Consider the following 17,836-nt stretch of genomic DNA (forward strand, 5'->3'; position numbering starts at 1 on the left):
TTCAGGAGTGTTTGGCCAAAGCATACGAATATGACTTAGGAAGTTTGTTCCAAATCGTATTCAATTGATTCATATAGAGAAGTATCACATTCGATAGTAGACATGAAACAAACTATCACTCAAACAATGTGATTAAGAGTATTGTATTAGAGAATGACTGTATTGCATTGTAACTGTAACTGGATAGGTTCTCCAACCACTAAACTTTTGGTGTTCTTGGAGTTCCTCTCCTCAAATGCTCAAGGAGCAAAGGAGAAACAAAGAAGCAACCATCCAAGGAGTAAAGGAGGTGACTTGAAGGCCCACCACTTGGGTGAATCCATTGTGTAAACAAGGATGAGCTTCAAGGGTAATGAAACTCAAACTCTCTCTTCTCTTTAATTTGTTAAAGAGTCTTTTGATTCACCATTCACTAGGCTTAGAAAGTCATGGGTTTTAGAATTGTTTTTTACTGCATGCCTACTTTAAAGTGTTATTAGTTTGCTTATGTGTTCAAATGTTCTCACATGTTCTTAGCTAGGACAAAATTTTTCCTTCAGTTAATGGCATCAGGAAGTGAATATATTTGTGATATATTATGTGATAGAGATAGGTCGACTATGTTTATTTTTTTGTTCGTTTAATGTTATTGTAATCGTAGCATTTAAATTCCAACGCAACCTTTTGTTTTTCTTTATGTCTCTCATGTACTACTGAATTCGTAATTCTATGAACTTTGTCCGTCTCAATTTTTTTTCATAAAGATACACAAACAAGAAGCTTTAAAAACTATGTATAATTACAAAAAACTAGCCTAAGGTACAACCATGTCATCATTATTATATCTACCTTGCCGCCAACTTTTCCCACTCATCAATATTTTCCTATCTTTTTATTATTTTCTTTGGATATTGTGCATGAATGACTGTCATGCAATGAAATACACATGCCATGCACATAACATGCATGGGACATGCACATACCATGTTCATGAAATGCACAGTACATGCACACGACATCTTCACGCCTGTGAACGAATCCAAAAAGTAGAAATAATAGTCAAGGATGGGTCTCATCGGTTTGGTGTGCGGTTAGGTTCACGAGGGTTGTCTAAATTATGACTGATGATGGTTGGTTATTGTGCATGCATGGTTGGGTTGTAAAGAAGCTTAAAAAACTAGGCATAATTAGGAAATTGTGATAACTAATTATGAAATTGTGCATGAATGACATATGGGTTGCATGAGAGGTGTTTATTCATTATTGTCCAAGCATAAACCACCTCATCCATTTGTAGAACGATGAAGAAAGACAAGACTATGAAGAAAGGCATAGCAATGAAGAAGCATAACAGCCCCAACTTTCATACAATCTATTATGGATGAGCTTCTTCTGGAAATACTCACCAAGGTTACTTCCTGCTCCTTTCATTCCCTATATTTAGCAAAAATGGTGTGCAAGAAGTTCAACCATCTTGCCCAACATGACCGCATCTTCGAACACATCAACATTTAAAGGTTTGAAAGGGTCAACCCTCTGACTTCATGGAGCATAGATGAAGAAATGTACAAGTTCTTGGAATGATGCAGGGAGTGGAACAATCTTAACACCATGTACAGCCAAGGGATGCAATGGTACTTCCGATACAATAATTCTATACTCGGAATTGAGTATCTGAAGATGACGATCTCCAAGGGCCATCAAGCATCAGCATACGTCTATGGTGTGATCTTGGTGTTCCACGGGGGGATGAAAAAGAGAAAGGCCTCAACCCTTTGCATTCTCTTAACCATCAAAAATTGGTAAACGTAATGGAGTTTAGAGAAAGAGCTCGGCAGTTTTTTTGGTCAATTCAAGTGGACAGGGAAGTAGAACATTAAAACTTCACAATGGCAGCACAGTGCTACCATCAAAGCATGCAACGACTGTGGAACTGTACAAGGTCCATTTACAATCCGACCCCATTGGGATTACTAGTGCCATGACCAATTCAGTAGCTGCAATTCGTGCAGGTGGCATCCAGAAGTAAACATTTTTTGTAATATGTTAAATGGCTTTAATAGGAACTAGATTTATTTCTGTTCCTTTACTTTTCTTCAAATTTAAGTTGTCATGTACTTTTTGTTAGTAAATGAAAAATGGAGAAGTTTTTGGTAACATTAACTATGTTTGCTTTCTTAAATTAAAAGATGCACAGCACAAAGCATTAACAAAGCATGCTTAAGTCTCCAAAACCTGATGTCATAGGTTCGATTTGTATAGGGCGTGATTCTGTGTCGTTGTTAATCATGTTAGGTCAAAATTAGACTAAAATAACTGAATACAAACCCAAACTTGACCTCCTTTATGCATCTCGTGTGCATACAGTGTATAGTTTTTTGAAAGATTCAAGGCAAACCCAAGAAATATTTGACCCCAGCATAAAACATATGAACTCACAAAATACAGGCAAAGCCAAAAAACCCAGTAGCCATAAAACATATGACCCCAGGAATTAATACTCATAAAGCAGTTTGAAATCAAATCTCATAAACAAACCTTAAAAAAATTATAAAAAAAAAAAAAAAAAAAAAAAAAAAAACTATTCCAAAAATATCGTAAAGAAAGTTGATTCATCAAATCTCATTGTGCCTTGAAACTAAGAAGTTAAACGAAATTGGCAACAAGGTCGTGAGTAATTTGGAAGTGCACTCGTCACCTACGGCCTTTATGAGAGCTTTGGTGGATGAATTGTTATTCATTACACACCAAGTTTTTGGGATTGCGAGTTGGGTAACAATCTTCGGTGGATGAATTGTTATTCATTGTACTACCACCCAAAAGTTAGATGCGATCTCAATCTTGGGTCACCAGTTCGAAAAGAAAGGAGAGGGGACTGGTGAAAGGATGGTCATTGGTGAGAGAGAAAGGGTTGTCGCCAGTGAGATGGGTTGTTAAAGGGTGAGTGTATCGTTAGTGTTCAGAGAGAGAAAGAGAGAGACACATCAAGAGTAGAGAGAGAAATCAGAAAATGAGAGGAAATAACTCATTTATATACGAGGGTAATTAGGTTATTTCAGTTGTAGGAAAAATCTCATTTATGTCCTATTGTGCATGGTGTCCATGCACTGCATATTTGAAAAATCCTATTTCTGTTCCAAAATTAAGAAAAATGCCTATTTCTATCTATTTCCCTTCTTTTTTTTATTTTTTATTTTTTATCCTAAAAGTGACGAGCATATAACATATTATTATCATGAGCATGCTCGACCAGAATTGTGGATAATTCATATAATTTGTCAAAATCAGTACCATGTAGCTTTTCCTGCATCTTTTCATGAGGCTTCCAAGTAGAGAGCATCGCATGTGCCTAATGGCTCCCATCTGCATGTCAAGTTTACAACGAAAGATGAAATCAGAGAAAAAGAGGCATGTACGAAGGTACAGGAAAAGCTACATGGTACAGGTTTTGAGAAATTATATGAATTATTCACAATTCTTATAGTGCAGGCCCATAATAATAATATGTAATCTACTCTTGTGCACTTCTATGATAAAAAAAAATATAGGTTGCAAAAGGTGATGATCTAGTATTATTCTTTGGTTTAAAGGATACCGTTAGAATAACAGGTTTGCTAGTAGAAGGCAAACCAGTTACACTTTCGAATAGTTATGGCTTGGCAAGTTTAGCAAATGAACTTATAGGGTGGGTGCCACCAGTGAGATCCTGTAGTAATAGAAAGAAAAATAAGAAAAAAAAAAGTTAAGATGTCGTGGTTGAATACCAAGTTTGAGATAGTTCTTGATGAGGTAATCGATCAAGGAGCTCAATTGATTGAGTTTGCAAAACTATGAAGAACTTTCGTTTTATATATTTTGGGAATTGTTGTCTTTTCCACTAGATCTAACTCATCCGTCCACTTGCGCTACTTGGATGTCCTGAGGTTTGTAGATGAATTAAGGAAATATGCATGGGGAGCTGCACTCCTCGCACTTAATCCGTGGAGTCAAGCATGTCAAGTATTAGAGGGCATACGTTTTTTTTACTATAGAGTATGATTCTTTCCCTTCCTAATCTCTCACCTCTTCTATCCCCACGATGGTTTGGCAGGGTAAATGTCAGTTTTCACTAAGTTGAATTTGTATGAGATGAATTGACAGGGCTTAATTTCAAATTTATATCCATATTATTTAATTCGAATTGTTTATGCGATTAGGTCTTCCATTCGAATTGTGTGTACGATTAGATGTTCCATTCGAATTGGGTAAGAGGTGATGTTCTTTACCCAAGAATTATATTCAATTTTTAACTTTTAACCAAAATCCTTTCACGCTCTCTAGATTTTCTGGGTTGACCCGTTTGTGTTCATCACGTGTTTCATGTCAGGTGAGCTCATTAATCAGACAGACAGCTCCAAAAGTTTAGCACATATATATAAAAATCCAATATACATCCTTTAAGAACTCAATGAGTGAATATGCCACGTCTAAATACCACTAATAGATAAACTAAAAAAAAAACAACCCTACAACTATAAGTTTTAATAATAAAAATAAATTAAAAAAACAAGTAAAATAAACACTTAAAAAGCTAATTGGAGAAAACCCAGTTCTTTATCTATTTGATCTTGTTACACTTTAATTGATTCTTAGTTATGAAATTTATTTAACTAGTAAGAGCATCTTCCATTATACTCTGTATTTTTTGGTTAAATTTTAGGATAAATTATAGATTGCACCCTCAAGTTTAACCAAAAAAAAAACTAAAAAACTATTTTAAAACTTCTCACTTGTAAATAAGAGGTCTTAGATCTGATTCTCACCAAAGACATATTTGAACCAATGTTTTAAAAGACTCACCTCAGGGCGCGCCTTGGAGGCCTTGAAGGCTGGGTGGGTGGCTTGCCGCCTCTATTTTTCAAGAGTCAGCATAAGGCGTCACCAAAACTCTCCTAGGCAGCAAAGGCACTCCTCAGGGTGTCCAGCCGTTATTTTTTTTCTTCTTCCATTTTTTGCTTAAATAAATAAACCCCCAAAACCATGCCCATCAAAGAAGCTAAGTTGTAGAGCCAAAGAAGATGAAGAAAACAGACGGTCACCTAGCTTTTCATTTTTAAAAAATTGTTCTCTTTAAAATTTATACTGACCCACTTTGCTACATTTACCAACCCACTATCTTTCTTTTATTTTTATATTATTTTTTAGATAGATAGATAAGCATCTTTTGTTTCTTTTTGTTTTTATTATTTATAGATAAGCATTTTATGTCCTCATAACATCTCAACGACAAAAACATAAGATAAATAAAAAATAAAAATAAAAAGTTAACATGTTTTATTTTTATTGTTTTTTTTATCGTTATATATTCTTTTATTAAAAGAAACATCATATTATCTTATTCCTCTTTTTTAAGACTACATATCACTCAAAACTCTCATATACATATAAATAGCACTTAAGACTCTAGGTGTCTGACTCTATTTGTTCGATTGTTAGATTAATTTGATTGCTTGGTTAAACTTGTTGACTTGTGCACTTTTGAATGATATAAATATTTTTACAAAGTATTATATTTTATATGTATATTATATTATAATATATATATGTATGTATATGTATTAAAAAGTTTAGGTCTTGTGAGACTTCACCTCACGTCAGGCTTTCACCTAGACAGGGCTATCCATGAAATGCCTCGCCCACACCTTCGCCAAACATTAATTTGAACCACATTATTACTATATGAGGTTTAACCCACTCCTCCACCCCTTAGTTTACATGGTATCGTTTGTCTAAACAAACAAACTACTCCAATCACTTTAATTTATAGTCATAATGGTTATGAACCATTAGGAATAGAATTTTTATTAAAATATTAGTAATTAATACTAGGAGGGATGCTCATTTCTCACTCCCTACATTTAAGAGCTCCTGCGAGAATCCCAATCTAAGAAGGGCCGCCGGTTTGCTGTCCTCAATTCAATGTGTCCCTCGTATCCATTCTCTAACTTTAGAATTATTTGTTGCACGCATGTCAATTGATAGAAGAGACGCAAAGAAGACACTGAATTGGAGATAGCAATCCCGCGGCCATCTAAGAGGTGGATAGGGTGTGTTACTGGAGATGGATTTTTAATTGTAAACCCAAATTTCAACTCTAGCAGGTATAAAGTTGAAAGGTTTAAGATCTCAATCAGAAACATGTCAAATACAAATGAACAGGGCTACAGTATATAACAAATATTGAAAAACTAGAACACTTATGCCACAACTCAACACTGAAGGTAAAAGTAGCCTGCAAACTTCCCCTCCACTTTAATTTTCACCGGGAAGCTTTCCTAGCATGAAAACGCGAGCGTCTGCTTGTATTCTATGTATTACAGTATCAGTACGACAGTATGGGTGTTAAAAAATTTAGGGAACCTTTCTCCAGAGCTAACATGTTAGGCTCCCTCTTCATCCATGGTATAAACTGGTATTTGCCACACCTTGGTGTTCTTCTTTTGGTCATCGGTAAGACTGAGATCTGAATCATCTTCTTTAAATGTGTTGATGAATGTTTTAGCACCCATCATGATAAGCCTCTCAATCATGAAGAGCTGGTAGTTATTCTCAATCACGGGCTCCAAGATGTGGCTATAGTTCCACGAATACGCCAATTTGTATCTGCATATATATGCACGGTCAGAAACAAGGCCAGCAAGAACTTTGTACGACAAATTTAACCACTTGAACAGTTCTTTCAGAGCCAAAAGGACCTTCAAGTTCATGACAGCACAATCAGAAAAAAATAGTCATATATATTTAAATTTATTATTATTAAGTTTATCTTACATTACCGGTCCCAAACCCGGATAAAGGAGGAGTGGGAAGACATCAGGTAGTTGACAGCCGGCACTCTTATTTTACATCGAATCCTTATGATAATGAATCCCTGAGCGAAATTGTGCTAAAGCTAGGTCGTCACCCGTAAGTGGCGCGCTGTGTGGCCCGAGCACAGTGATAAGTGAGCAAGGGTCGCCGTACTTCATTGGCGTCTGGATGCAGTGTTAAATGAGCAAGGGGGCCATAGAAACTTCATTTTGAACGACTCCACTCGAAGTTATTTGGAAGCATTTGCTCCTATCAACTTTACACGAGACACAAAAGAAGTACTTTGACCTTATTAGACAGGGGAGGGTAGAGTTAAAGAGAGTAGAATGCGTTTAGGAACGTGGAATATAGGAATCTTAACGGGAAAATCTATGGAAGTAGTGGAAGTTATGGTGAGGAGAAGGATAAGTTTTATGTGCCTCCAAGAAACTAAGTGGGTTGGTCTTAAGCCAAAGGATCTCGAAAACTCAGGTTTTAAACTTTGGTATTCAGGCATAAATAGAACGAGAAATGGTGTTGGCATCATCGTGGACAAGACCTTGACATAAGATGTTGCAGATGTCAAGAGGGTAGGAGATAGAATTATGGCAATCAAGATTGTAATAGGACAAGAACTCATCAATGTGATTAGTGCGTACGCACCTCAAGTAGGGATGGATATGAGTTTGAAGGAGAAATTTTGGGAAGACCTTGGAGACTTGGTGCAAGGAATCGCTCAGACGGAGAAGGTATTTATAGGAGGAGATTTAAATGGATACGTGGGCAAGGAGACAGGCAACTATGAAGGTTTTCATGGTGGCCATGGTTTTGGGGAGAAAAATGAGGATGGGGAAGCCATCTTGGATTTTGCAATGGCATACGATCTCTTCTTAGCCAACACCTTCTTTAAGAAGAGAGGAACATGTGATCACCTACAAGAGTGGGTCATCAAAAAGACAAATAGATTTTCTTCTAATGAGGAAGGGTGATCGTATAACTTGTAAGGATTGAAAAGTTATACCGAGAGAGAGCTTGGCTAATCAACATCGCTTATTGGTGATGATGTACATATCAAAAGAGAGAGGAAAAAGAACAAGACCTTGAAGTGCCCAAGGACTAGATGGTGGAATCTAAAAGGAGAAAAACAAGTCATTTTCAAAGAGAAAGTAATCACCCAATGCGTTTGGGATAGAGAGGAGGAAGCTAGCTAAATGTGGGATTCCATAGCTAGTTGTATCCAAAAAGTAGCAAAAGCGGTATTAGGAGAGTCCAAGGGCTTTGCTCCACACCAAAAGGAATCTTGGTGGTGGAAGGAGGAGGTACACACAAAGGTTAAGGCTAAGAAGGAATGTTGTAAAGCCTTATACAAGAATAGGACCGATGAGAATGGTGAAAGGTATACAATAGCGAAGAAGGAGGCAAAGAAAGCTATGAGAAAAGCTAAGCTAGCTGTTTTTGACAATATGTATAAGCGATTAGATACCAAAGAAGGAGAGTTGGATATTTATAAACTAGCTTGAGCAAGGGAAAAGAAGACAAGGGACCTAAACCAAGTGAGGTGCATCAAGAATGAGAATAGAAAGGTTCTTACTACAGAGAACGCAGTCAAAGAGAGATGGAGAGGTTATTTTCATAATCTTTTCAATGAAAGACACGAAAGGAGTACTTCTTTGAGGGAGTTGAGTAACTCAGAAGAGTGTAGAAACTACTCCTTTTACCGCCAAATTAGGAAGGAATAAGTGGTTGTAGCTTTGAAAAAATGAAGCATAGAAAAGAAGTGGGCCCAGATGATATACCGATCACTATTCTAAAAATCTCCGTCTGGCGCCTAGTCGGCGCTAGGCGGCTGGTTACTGCCCCAATCACTGTTTCAATACTTCATAATACATGTCATTCTTTTTTGTAGTTTATGATGAAATTATATATATTTTAAGTATAGACACTTATTTACACGAAATATAATGGATTTACTTAAATCCGCTTAGTCCCCCTAGGTGGCCGCCTAGACCCCGCCTAGCCGCCTAGGCTCTAGGCCCTAGCTCGCCACCCGACTAGCGCCTAACATCTTTTAGAATCTTGATATTGATCAAAGTGTGGAAATTCTTGGGAGAGACGGGTATAGCATGGCTCACAGACCTTTTCAATAGGATTTTGAAAACGAAGAAGACGCCAAATGAGTGGCGAAAGAGCACTTTGGTGTCTATCTACAAGAATAAAGGTGACGTACAAAATTCCATGAACTATAGGGGCATTAAGTTAATGAGTCATACAACGAAGCTCAGGGAGAGAGTAATTGAGCATAGATTGAGGTAAGAGACACGAGTCTCAGACAACCAATTCGGGTTCATGCCAGGGCGCTCTACCATGACGGCAATCTATCTCTTACGAAGATCAATGGAAAGATATAGAGATATTAAAAAGGACTTGCACATGGTGTTTATAGATTTGGAAAAAACGTATGATAGGGTCCCAAGAGACATTCTTTGGAGGATTTTAGAGAATAAATGCGTACGAGTAGCATATATCCAAGCTATAAGGATATGTATAATTGAGCAAGTACTGTCCTAAGAACTCATGAAAGACAAACCGAAAGCTTGCTCATAACTGTAGAGTTACATCAAGGCTCATCTTTAAGTCCTTACCTTTTTGCATTGGTAATGGATGAGTTAACGGGACATATTCAAGATGATATTCCTTCGTGTATGCTTTTCGCAGACGATATAGTGTTGATAGATGAAACTCAGGAAGGAGTAAATGCGAAGCTTAACCTTTGGAGAGAAGTGTTAGATTCTAAAAGTCTTCGCCTAAGTTGGTCAAAGACAGAATATATAGAGTACAAATTCAGTGCAAACGGAGGCTCAAATGAGTTAGGGGTGAGGATTGGAGACCAAGAAGTACCAAAGAGCGACCACTTTTGCTACCTAAGATCTATCTTGCAAAAAAACAGAGAATTGGATGGAGACCTCAACCATAGAATACAAGTTGGATGGACGAAGTGGAAGAGTGCATCCGGCATGTTAGGTGACCATCGTATGCCACTGAAGCTCAAGGGAAGATTTTATAGGACGGCAATTAAGCCGGCAATGCTTTATGGCACGGAATGTTGGGTGGTAAACCATCAACACGTACATAAAATGAATGTAGTGGAGATGAGAATGCTTCGTTGGATGTGTGGGCACACGAGAAAGAATAAGATTAGGAATGAGGATATTCGAGGTAAACTAGGAGTGGCCGAAATTGAAGGAAAGATGAGAGAAAATCGGTTACGGTGGTCTGGACATGTGAAACGAAGGCCTATTGAAGTTCCAGTTAGAAAATGCGACAAAACAGATGTTCAAGACTGAAAGGGTAGAGAAAGACCTAGGAAGAATTTGAAAGAGACTTTAAGAAAAGACTTCGAGTACTTGGATCTAACGGAAGACGTGACATAAAACCGAGCGCAATGGCGTTCCAAGATTCATATAGCCAACCCCACTTAGTGGGAAAAGGCTTTGTTTTTGTTGTAATGTGAGGGGGGAAGGATTCGAAAGTATTACAATATGGGCCACTCCTTCGCTCTGATACCATGTAGAATTATCAAAGAGATAGGCCGAAGGCCCACTTCCAACAACACTGATAGTGTCCCTAACTTGGTAATTACCACCTGCACAATCCATCAAGTGTGGGGTTTTATCAAGTTGGGGACACTATTGGTGTTGTTGGAAGTGGGCTTTCGGCCTGTCTCTGATAATTTTACATGGTATCAGAGCCAGGGAGCGGGCCCATACTGTATTGCCACGTGATGGATGGGTCCCCTTGGCCCCGCGCGATGATGGTGTGTCCCTTGAACAGTTCTTCCATAGCCAAAAGGACCTTCAAGTTAATGACGAGCACAATCAGAAAAAATAGCCATTATTTTTTTAAATTTATTATTATTAATGTGAGGGGGTAAGGATTTGAAACTATTACAATAATTTAGGGAGTGGGGAATTTCGAAAGTAGGACACATGGGTGGAAACCCTATACACTGCTATTAGACCACATGCAAATTGAAATTCCATTTGCAAAACTAGAACAGTGACAGGAGATTAACGTGAAGTTTCTTAGACAGAGAGCATTAGATCACTTCAGAGATCATAGTGCATGCGCAGATCAAACGCATTATTCTTTCGGACATGAATGTTCAAAACTCCAGTATCAAATAATTTCAAAGCTTATACAAATGTTTTTTGGCTCGACTACTTCAGTATTAGCTAATCCATAAGATCTTTCCAAATACATTGTACTTATTAAACCTGAACCCTACACATTTTCTGCCAATGGTACTTAGACTTCATAGCAAACTCAGTAGTACCCAAGGGATTAAGTTAAACCATAACTAGCCAGAAGAAATAACTGACAGTCTGACAAAAATAGTTCGTTTAAGCACATTGAACACAGGTTTTCATCTCTAAAGTAGATGGTGAACAGAACCTGAACATGCCTGAAAAGGACTTACCTGACTGAGAGAGGTGAAAAAAATCCCAGTGTCCTCTCATTTGAAGCAATATAAAGAGTTCGTCCAGATGGGACCCATTTTTCAATTCTGCGGAGAATAAACTCTGGGTGAGTATCCCTATCCACATGAGGATGCAGGGTCCTGCTGACGCCAAACCTGTCCTTCCTGGTCTTTAAAATATCACCACGACGAACATGAATGGCATCATAATCACCAAGGAGTTCTTTAATCTGTGGAAATGGTTTCGTTAAAGTCGGTAACAGCACTGAGATGCTGATAAAATAATTCAAGGGGAAACAGAAGGGCCTAGGATAATTCTGCAGTATAATTAATTCTTATCTTCTTTCTTACAAGTCAAAATCCTATCCCAAATTTATTAATATGCTACATGTAACAAATTTCAAAACATAAAACGATAAAAATTCAAACCTGTCCTTAAATGTTAACAAAATAAAAATAAAAATAATTAGCGTGTGGTTAGGGTGGCCGATGCACAATTGAGTCAGCGATCACATATATGGAGACTTGGGAAAAATCAAAATTTTGAGGGTTGCCAACAACATCTCCCGTTTTAGTTATTATAACTTACTGGAATATGTTTAAAGATGGATACCAGACTTGTATAAAATAACCAAACAGATGAAAGAGCAATTGTACACAATAGTCAGACAAGGAATTTAAACTTGGTGGGATCAACTATAATACATACCTCATCAGCTGCATTTCTTAACTTCTTTGCCACCATTGAGGGGAGAAAGGAGTGAGGCAAAATTATAGCACTACGATTTTTTCGATCCTTGCACTCCATAAACCTATATGGCTGCCATTATGAATTCCTCAAACAACCAAAATTGATAATCTAGTATTCATGAACCTCAACTAAAGACATATTTTGGTTATTTCTTAACTAAAAGAAATACACAACATCCCATTTCAAAAACTTGAATAGAGACTTGCAAAACATTCAACCAAGTGAAACCGATATTCATGTCTAGGCATTGGAATTCAGTTGTTTTTCAGTCAAGAAACTCGGAAATTAATACAACTAGAGGTATCAAGTAACAACCAGTATTTTGAATATCGTTTCTGAGGCGCAGGGCAAAACAAGTTATCAGTAAATCGCCTCAGGCGTTGTGCTGTATAGCAGATTGCAGGGAGCGAAGCACTGCAACTTGCACAGTCTGCAATGGCAGCTGACGTAAAACCCATGCAAAGAAGACAGTGAAACCAATGCCGTTTTTGTTTTCCTTGCGTTACTGTTATTAAGGCTCTATAACACCATGTTCTTAAGTGATTTGGGTTCCCTTATGAAACAAACCGTTTCATTTATATGCTGAGTTTATAAACCAAAACTCTGCATGCTGGATTTCAGCAAAACAGTTGCAGTTTTTGTTTATTCCCTATAGATCCCCCAACAGCTTCTTCTTCCCCCACAAGTCAGCCCCAAATCAAATTTTCAAAACCATGATTTCTTCCCAAAGACAAACCAGCCTCCTAAGGCTGCATCCCCTGAACTACTCTCTAGTTCTCTTTTCTATTTGGCGCTCTCTTTTTTATTATTGATATTACATAAAAACTTTTGAATTAAATAATTCATGTCTCGGGTAAGCCTCACTTTCTCGAACAAAACGGCCTTGCCTCACCTTTGAAAAGTTTGCAAACAAAAGGCTATGGAACCTAAGACCTACAGATGCCCTGATTAGAAAATGCGATTATGAGACAGAAGCTCAAGGCAAAAGGGTAAGAGGAAGACCTAGGAAAAGAGACTTTAAGAAAGACATGGAGTACTTGGAGCTAACGGAAGACGACACAAAACGGAGCGCAGTGACGTTCTAGGATTCATACAACGGACCCCACTTAGTGGGATATGGCTTTGTTGTTGTTGTTATTGTTGTTGTACAAGGCTATGGATATCACAAACCTAACAACTTTATTTGGGCCATTATGATTTTTAAGTGGAGAACACATCTACAGAAATTGAATTGATCTTGAGCCTCTATTGAGAAGTTATAATCAAATACCAGAATTAATCTTTCTTCCCAAAAGATGCACAACTATTATCTCAACAAGTCAACTGACATCCACACTTTCAACAAAAATGGAGGTTTAATGCTTCATCACCACTGAAGAAGCCAATCTAAAGCTTTTACCAAAAAGGAAAATGAAATAAAATTTTACCATGAAAGAGGGCTTGCAGTTCTGTTTATGATTAAAAGATTTGAGAAACGACTGTTTTCTTTGAGATCAACACGACTAACTCCTTCCACATGGGCAGCTCCTCGCGCTTCCAACTTCATACTTGTTTCCACCACCTGATACCACTTTTTTGAATTGTCTAAAATTACTGGTACAGTGCCCGATATGAGATCCGTATCATACAAAGAGTCCATGGAACAAGAGTTTGCTGCCTTTCTAACAAATGAAATGAAGCCCCTTCAGATTGTATGCTATAAGCATTCTGATAAACCAAACAAGTATTTACAAAAAGGATATTGAGGTAAAGTACATATCTGAACCTACACACTTACAGGTGTAATATTTTTTATTATGAGAAGATTGCAAACTTTAAGCATGGAAATGGCATGTTTTTTGCAACAAGTAGCAGTAAAACTATTCCACAGCTAAAAGGCATTCTCTTGAAACCCAACTAAAAGGTACAAACTTACCTTTCTTCTGAAATTCCATCATTAGAGTGATGAAGGATTGCTTTCTTATTGTGCATTGGGTTGAGACACATTCTCGAAGGCATTACAAAAGTTCTGCAGACAACAACAGTAAATTAATAAACAATGTTGCAAAAAATGTACTGCGTTGGTTCTATTAATTAGGTGGTAAATTTCATGGAAACTACTAGTTTAGGGGTTGCTTAATCACATATTATAAGGAATGCAGTCCATAAAAAGAAATCTGATATTCCCTGTTACAAAAACAAGAAAATCAAATCTCTACGATCTACAAGGTCAAAAACTTGCCAAATCTAAAAAGCTAACCTAGAAGTTCTACCCATTAAACTGGTTCTTATGATATATCATATATGATCTTCTACAATTTCGTTTCTCCCACATTTCTCCAGCAACCAAACACATCATAAACCCCAAAACAGAAGGAAAAAAAAAAAACTCAATGATTTTATAAACTTAAAACATACCTCTGAAGGAACATGGCCTCTTCAAGAGCACACCTAAGGCTTGACTCCTGGTGGCCCAATCCTGCACAAGACTCACAGTGCTTTCCAGGGCAATCAATTTTGTCACCCCAATAGAGGTACTTCTCGTGGCCACTTTGGTGGTTTTGGTTCTTGTACTTGTCTTCAGGCATGCTTTCTAGGATTTTTGGTGAGGATAAATAGAACCCACTAGTGGATATGAGAGAGGAGAAGAGGAAGAGGAGTGCAATGGCAGCTATGCAGATGGAAAAGAATATGATTGGGGAACTGGGTCCTGGTTTGGACTTTTGGATTCTAGGAAATGCCATTGGAGTTGGCCAATGGCAGAGCCAAGATTGTTAGTTGGGGATGGGCTACACCACCAATCTAAAAACAAACTTTTTTTTTTTTATTCAAGAATATGGACTCCCAAGTGCATATAAAATCCAAGCTATACGACTCTTCACTGAGAGATAACCAGTTACAGAAATTGTTAGCCTGCACAGAGAAGTATCAGGAAAAGAATTAGGAAACAAACTAGCACAGCAATGGCACAAATATTTGACAAATATATAAAACTTTAAAAAAGATAGAGCATGAGTGGAGCAGTTAGTAAAGAACATCCTTCGAGAACTCTACATTAAATGAAATAGAGTTAGTGACCGCATTTGTAAAAGAATATATCCTGGCCGGTAGTCTATCCTATCACAAAGTACAATAATCGCCCAACCATAAGGGTACAGCAGCAAGGAAGAAACCAATAAGAGATCTTAAAACCCCAGCATAGAATTAACTTCAAGAAGTTTTACAACTTCGATTGAAGTTATAGGTAGCATAAACGGGATAGAGCACAAACAATGAAGTGAAAGCAACTGATTTCAAGCAGTAGAAATCAGAGTCTTAATATTAAGATGAGGGAAGGGTAAACGAAAAGAAAAAGGAACAACTATCCCAAGTTCACGGCTAAAATCAATCTCTATGGTTCTCACGCACATCTCAATTCCTCTGAACCCTTGCGGACAGGAAAAGTTGTAGTTTACTCTACACTTGTGTGACTGCGGTCCATCCATAAGTGGGCAAGAGAAAATTCCAGTTATACCAATATGACCATTTCCACAATACGAAGGCCATTTTCTCAATAAAATTAACAAGTCATGTATTACAGATTTCGTTGTAGGATGATGCTAAACACAATGCAAAATGTATATATGAACATGGGAAGCCAGCCAAGGCCGAAAACCGAATAGCACAGCAACATGTATCAACTTGTAGTCGAAGGGGTTATACAACTTATACTAGACTGGCGTTTTTTAGGTTTTGAATCCATAATCTTATAGCAGAAGAGCAACATTGTATGTCAACTAAAAACGGAAAGAAAATAAAATAATGTTGAAACAGAAAAAACATTCAATATGAGTTCGTTCGATTCCTAATTTCCTACCCATATCTACAATCTATAAAAATAAAAATAAAAATAAAATAAAATATGGAATTCTACATTATGAAATTGTAATTAGAAGAAGAAAAAGAAGAAGAAGAAGAAGAAGAAGAGGAAGAAGAGGAAAAGATTATACCTTTTATTGTAAAGTTGGAAGCAAATCAAGATTGGTTTTGGGTTGGAATTGCCTGCCGAGCTCCCAAATGTGAGACCGAGGCCGAAAGCGTGGTGGGAGTGAGAGAGACGGCGAAGCGAGCTGTAGGAGACGCTACTTCTTCCAGATAGATGGTGTGGGAGAGTAAGATCAGAAACACTATTTTGTTTTTATTTTCTTATTTGTTTTAGTAAATTCAGATTAAATATCAATTTTAAGAAAAAAAACTTCAAGCTGTTGTACTTCAATTGTAATAGGAATGTGATTGTATAAATTCTAACATATTTAGGATATCTTTAAGAGATTCTACCATATCTCTCTTAGACTAGATATTATCTTATTAGAGTTGTAATCCTAAAATGATAAGGAATTAACATTTCCTACTACTATGAATAAAGGCACAATGAAGTGAAATAGAACATATCTCACAATTACACATCTCTCTCTTCTCTCTCTATGTGCCGCACCCTCTCTTTCTGGCCCTCATAATTGTTCAGTAAATTATGCCTACAACATGTTATCAGCACACTCTTAACGTTGCACTAAAGAGAGTTTGATCTTCGATCAAGGGGAATATTACGTTTTCATCATTCAACTTATAATTAATTTATTATTTTATTGAATTGATCTACATGTTATTGATTCAATTTAATTTTTCTTTTTTGAACGTGATACAACACATTGGAGATGCAATTCTGGATTTCCAAGAAAAATCTTCTACAAAATTCAAAGACATTTTATTGTTGTCTGCCAATCAGGTAAGTTTAAAATAAAGATAAGTATTTTAAACGACCATGAAGCATAAAAACATTCTCCATAATGCATGAACCCCTTACATTTATATTTACCTTCCGATATATATACACACACACACACGTTTCATGCATTACGCAATTATTTTTGCTATGTGGAATTTGTGAGTCAAAGCATATAAATAAATTAGAAGCAATTCTAGGGTTTTTCAAACCCTAATTCAGTCGAAAAAGAAAATTTATTGGGCACGGTGTGGCACAACCACCACACCATATTAGTCCTCCACCAAGAAGACGTCGTTTGGATGTCTAGACCATGGCAGCAGCCCTTTTGGGCCTGCTGCAACCACACGGACACACTGATGCGAAATATATAAGCACATAAATTAAAACCCTCTTTTGACAATTGTAGTATATGTATAAGTAGAGATCGTTCTAAACTGGGGATTAGTAGGGATTGCTAAATCACTTGAAAACTGACTCAAAAACGTAAAACAAAGGTTAAAACACTAAACTAGACTCAAAGAATGCAAAACTAGGGTTTCAAAAAAAAAAAAAAAAAAAAAGAGAATGCAAAACTAAACACTAAAACACTAAAACAAACCAAAAGACTCAAAACAGCACCAAAACACTCAAAACTGCCTTAAAAACACAATTTGGGCAGTTTTGAGCACCTACACTAATTTGGACGAATTTGGGTGATAAATTGAATCAAAACACTTAGAAACACAAACTAAGACACTTTCTAACTAAATTGAACACTAAAGTAAATGGGGATTTAGTTTTGACGAAATTAAACCAAAGTGCACAGATTGTAATAAAAACAGATTGTAAATACGAATTTGATGAAAATATGGATGGAATGCTAGCTAGAAGGTTCTTCTCCACACATGTCACACTTGTATACAAGATGGTTTTCAGTTGGTCTTTCGATGAATCATGAAACTCAACACCCCGGGTTAATTAGGTTCGCTTAAATTAACCTTCAAGTTCTCCTTAAGTTAATGAATTGGATGGGACAGCGCATACAACAATTCAAAACATTCTCCAAAAGTCATTTACG

At 37.0% G+C, this 17,836-nt stretch overlaps 1 protein-coding gene across 1 annotated transcript; it reads right to left on the bottom strand.

Annotated features, from left to right (window-relative positions):
- Positions 1-5,923: 5,923 nt before the first annotated feature.
- LOC137711892 (uncharacterized) lies at positions 5,924-16,157 on the bottom strand. The gene is made up of 7 exons (XM_068451049.1): positions 16,004-16,157; positions 14,433-14,927; positions 13,951-14,043; positions 13,463-13,696; positions 11,994-12,096; positions 11,285-11,514; positions 5,924-6,621 (listed from the first exon to the last, which is right to left on the bottom strand). The coding sequence occupies exons 2-7, from the start codon at positions 14,756-14,758 to the stop codon at positions 6,399-6,401; spliced, it is 1,209 nt and encodes a 402-aa protein (XP_068307150.1). The 5' UTR covers positions 14,759-14,927; positions 16,004-16,157; the 3' UTR covers positions 5,924-6,398.
- Between the last annotated feature and the right edge of the window lie 1,679 nt (positions 16,158-17,836).

This window comes from Pyrus communis, chromosome 13, assembly GCF_963583255.1.
Source record: "Pyrus communis chromosome 13, drPyrComm1.1, whole genome shotgun sequence".
NCBI lineage: Eukaryota > Viridiplantae > Streptophyta > Magnoliopsida > Rosales > Rosaceae > Pyrus > Pyrus communis.

Coding starts and splice junctions, on each gene's coding strand:
- LOC137711892 (XM_068451049.1), bottom strand. CDS start 14,758: ATGGCATTTCCTAGAATCCAAAAGTCCAAACCAGGACCCAGTTCCCCA. Junction 14,044..14,432: donor GAGGCCATGTTCCTTCAGAG/GTATGTTTTAAG, acceptor TGTTGTCTGCAG/AACTTTTGTAATGCCTTCGA. Junction 12,097..13,462: donor ACTGCAAGCCCTCTTTCATG/GTAAAATTTTAT, acceptor GCAGCCATATAG/GTTTATGGAGTGCAAGGATC.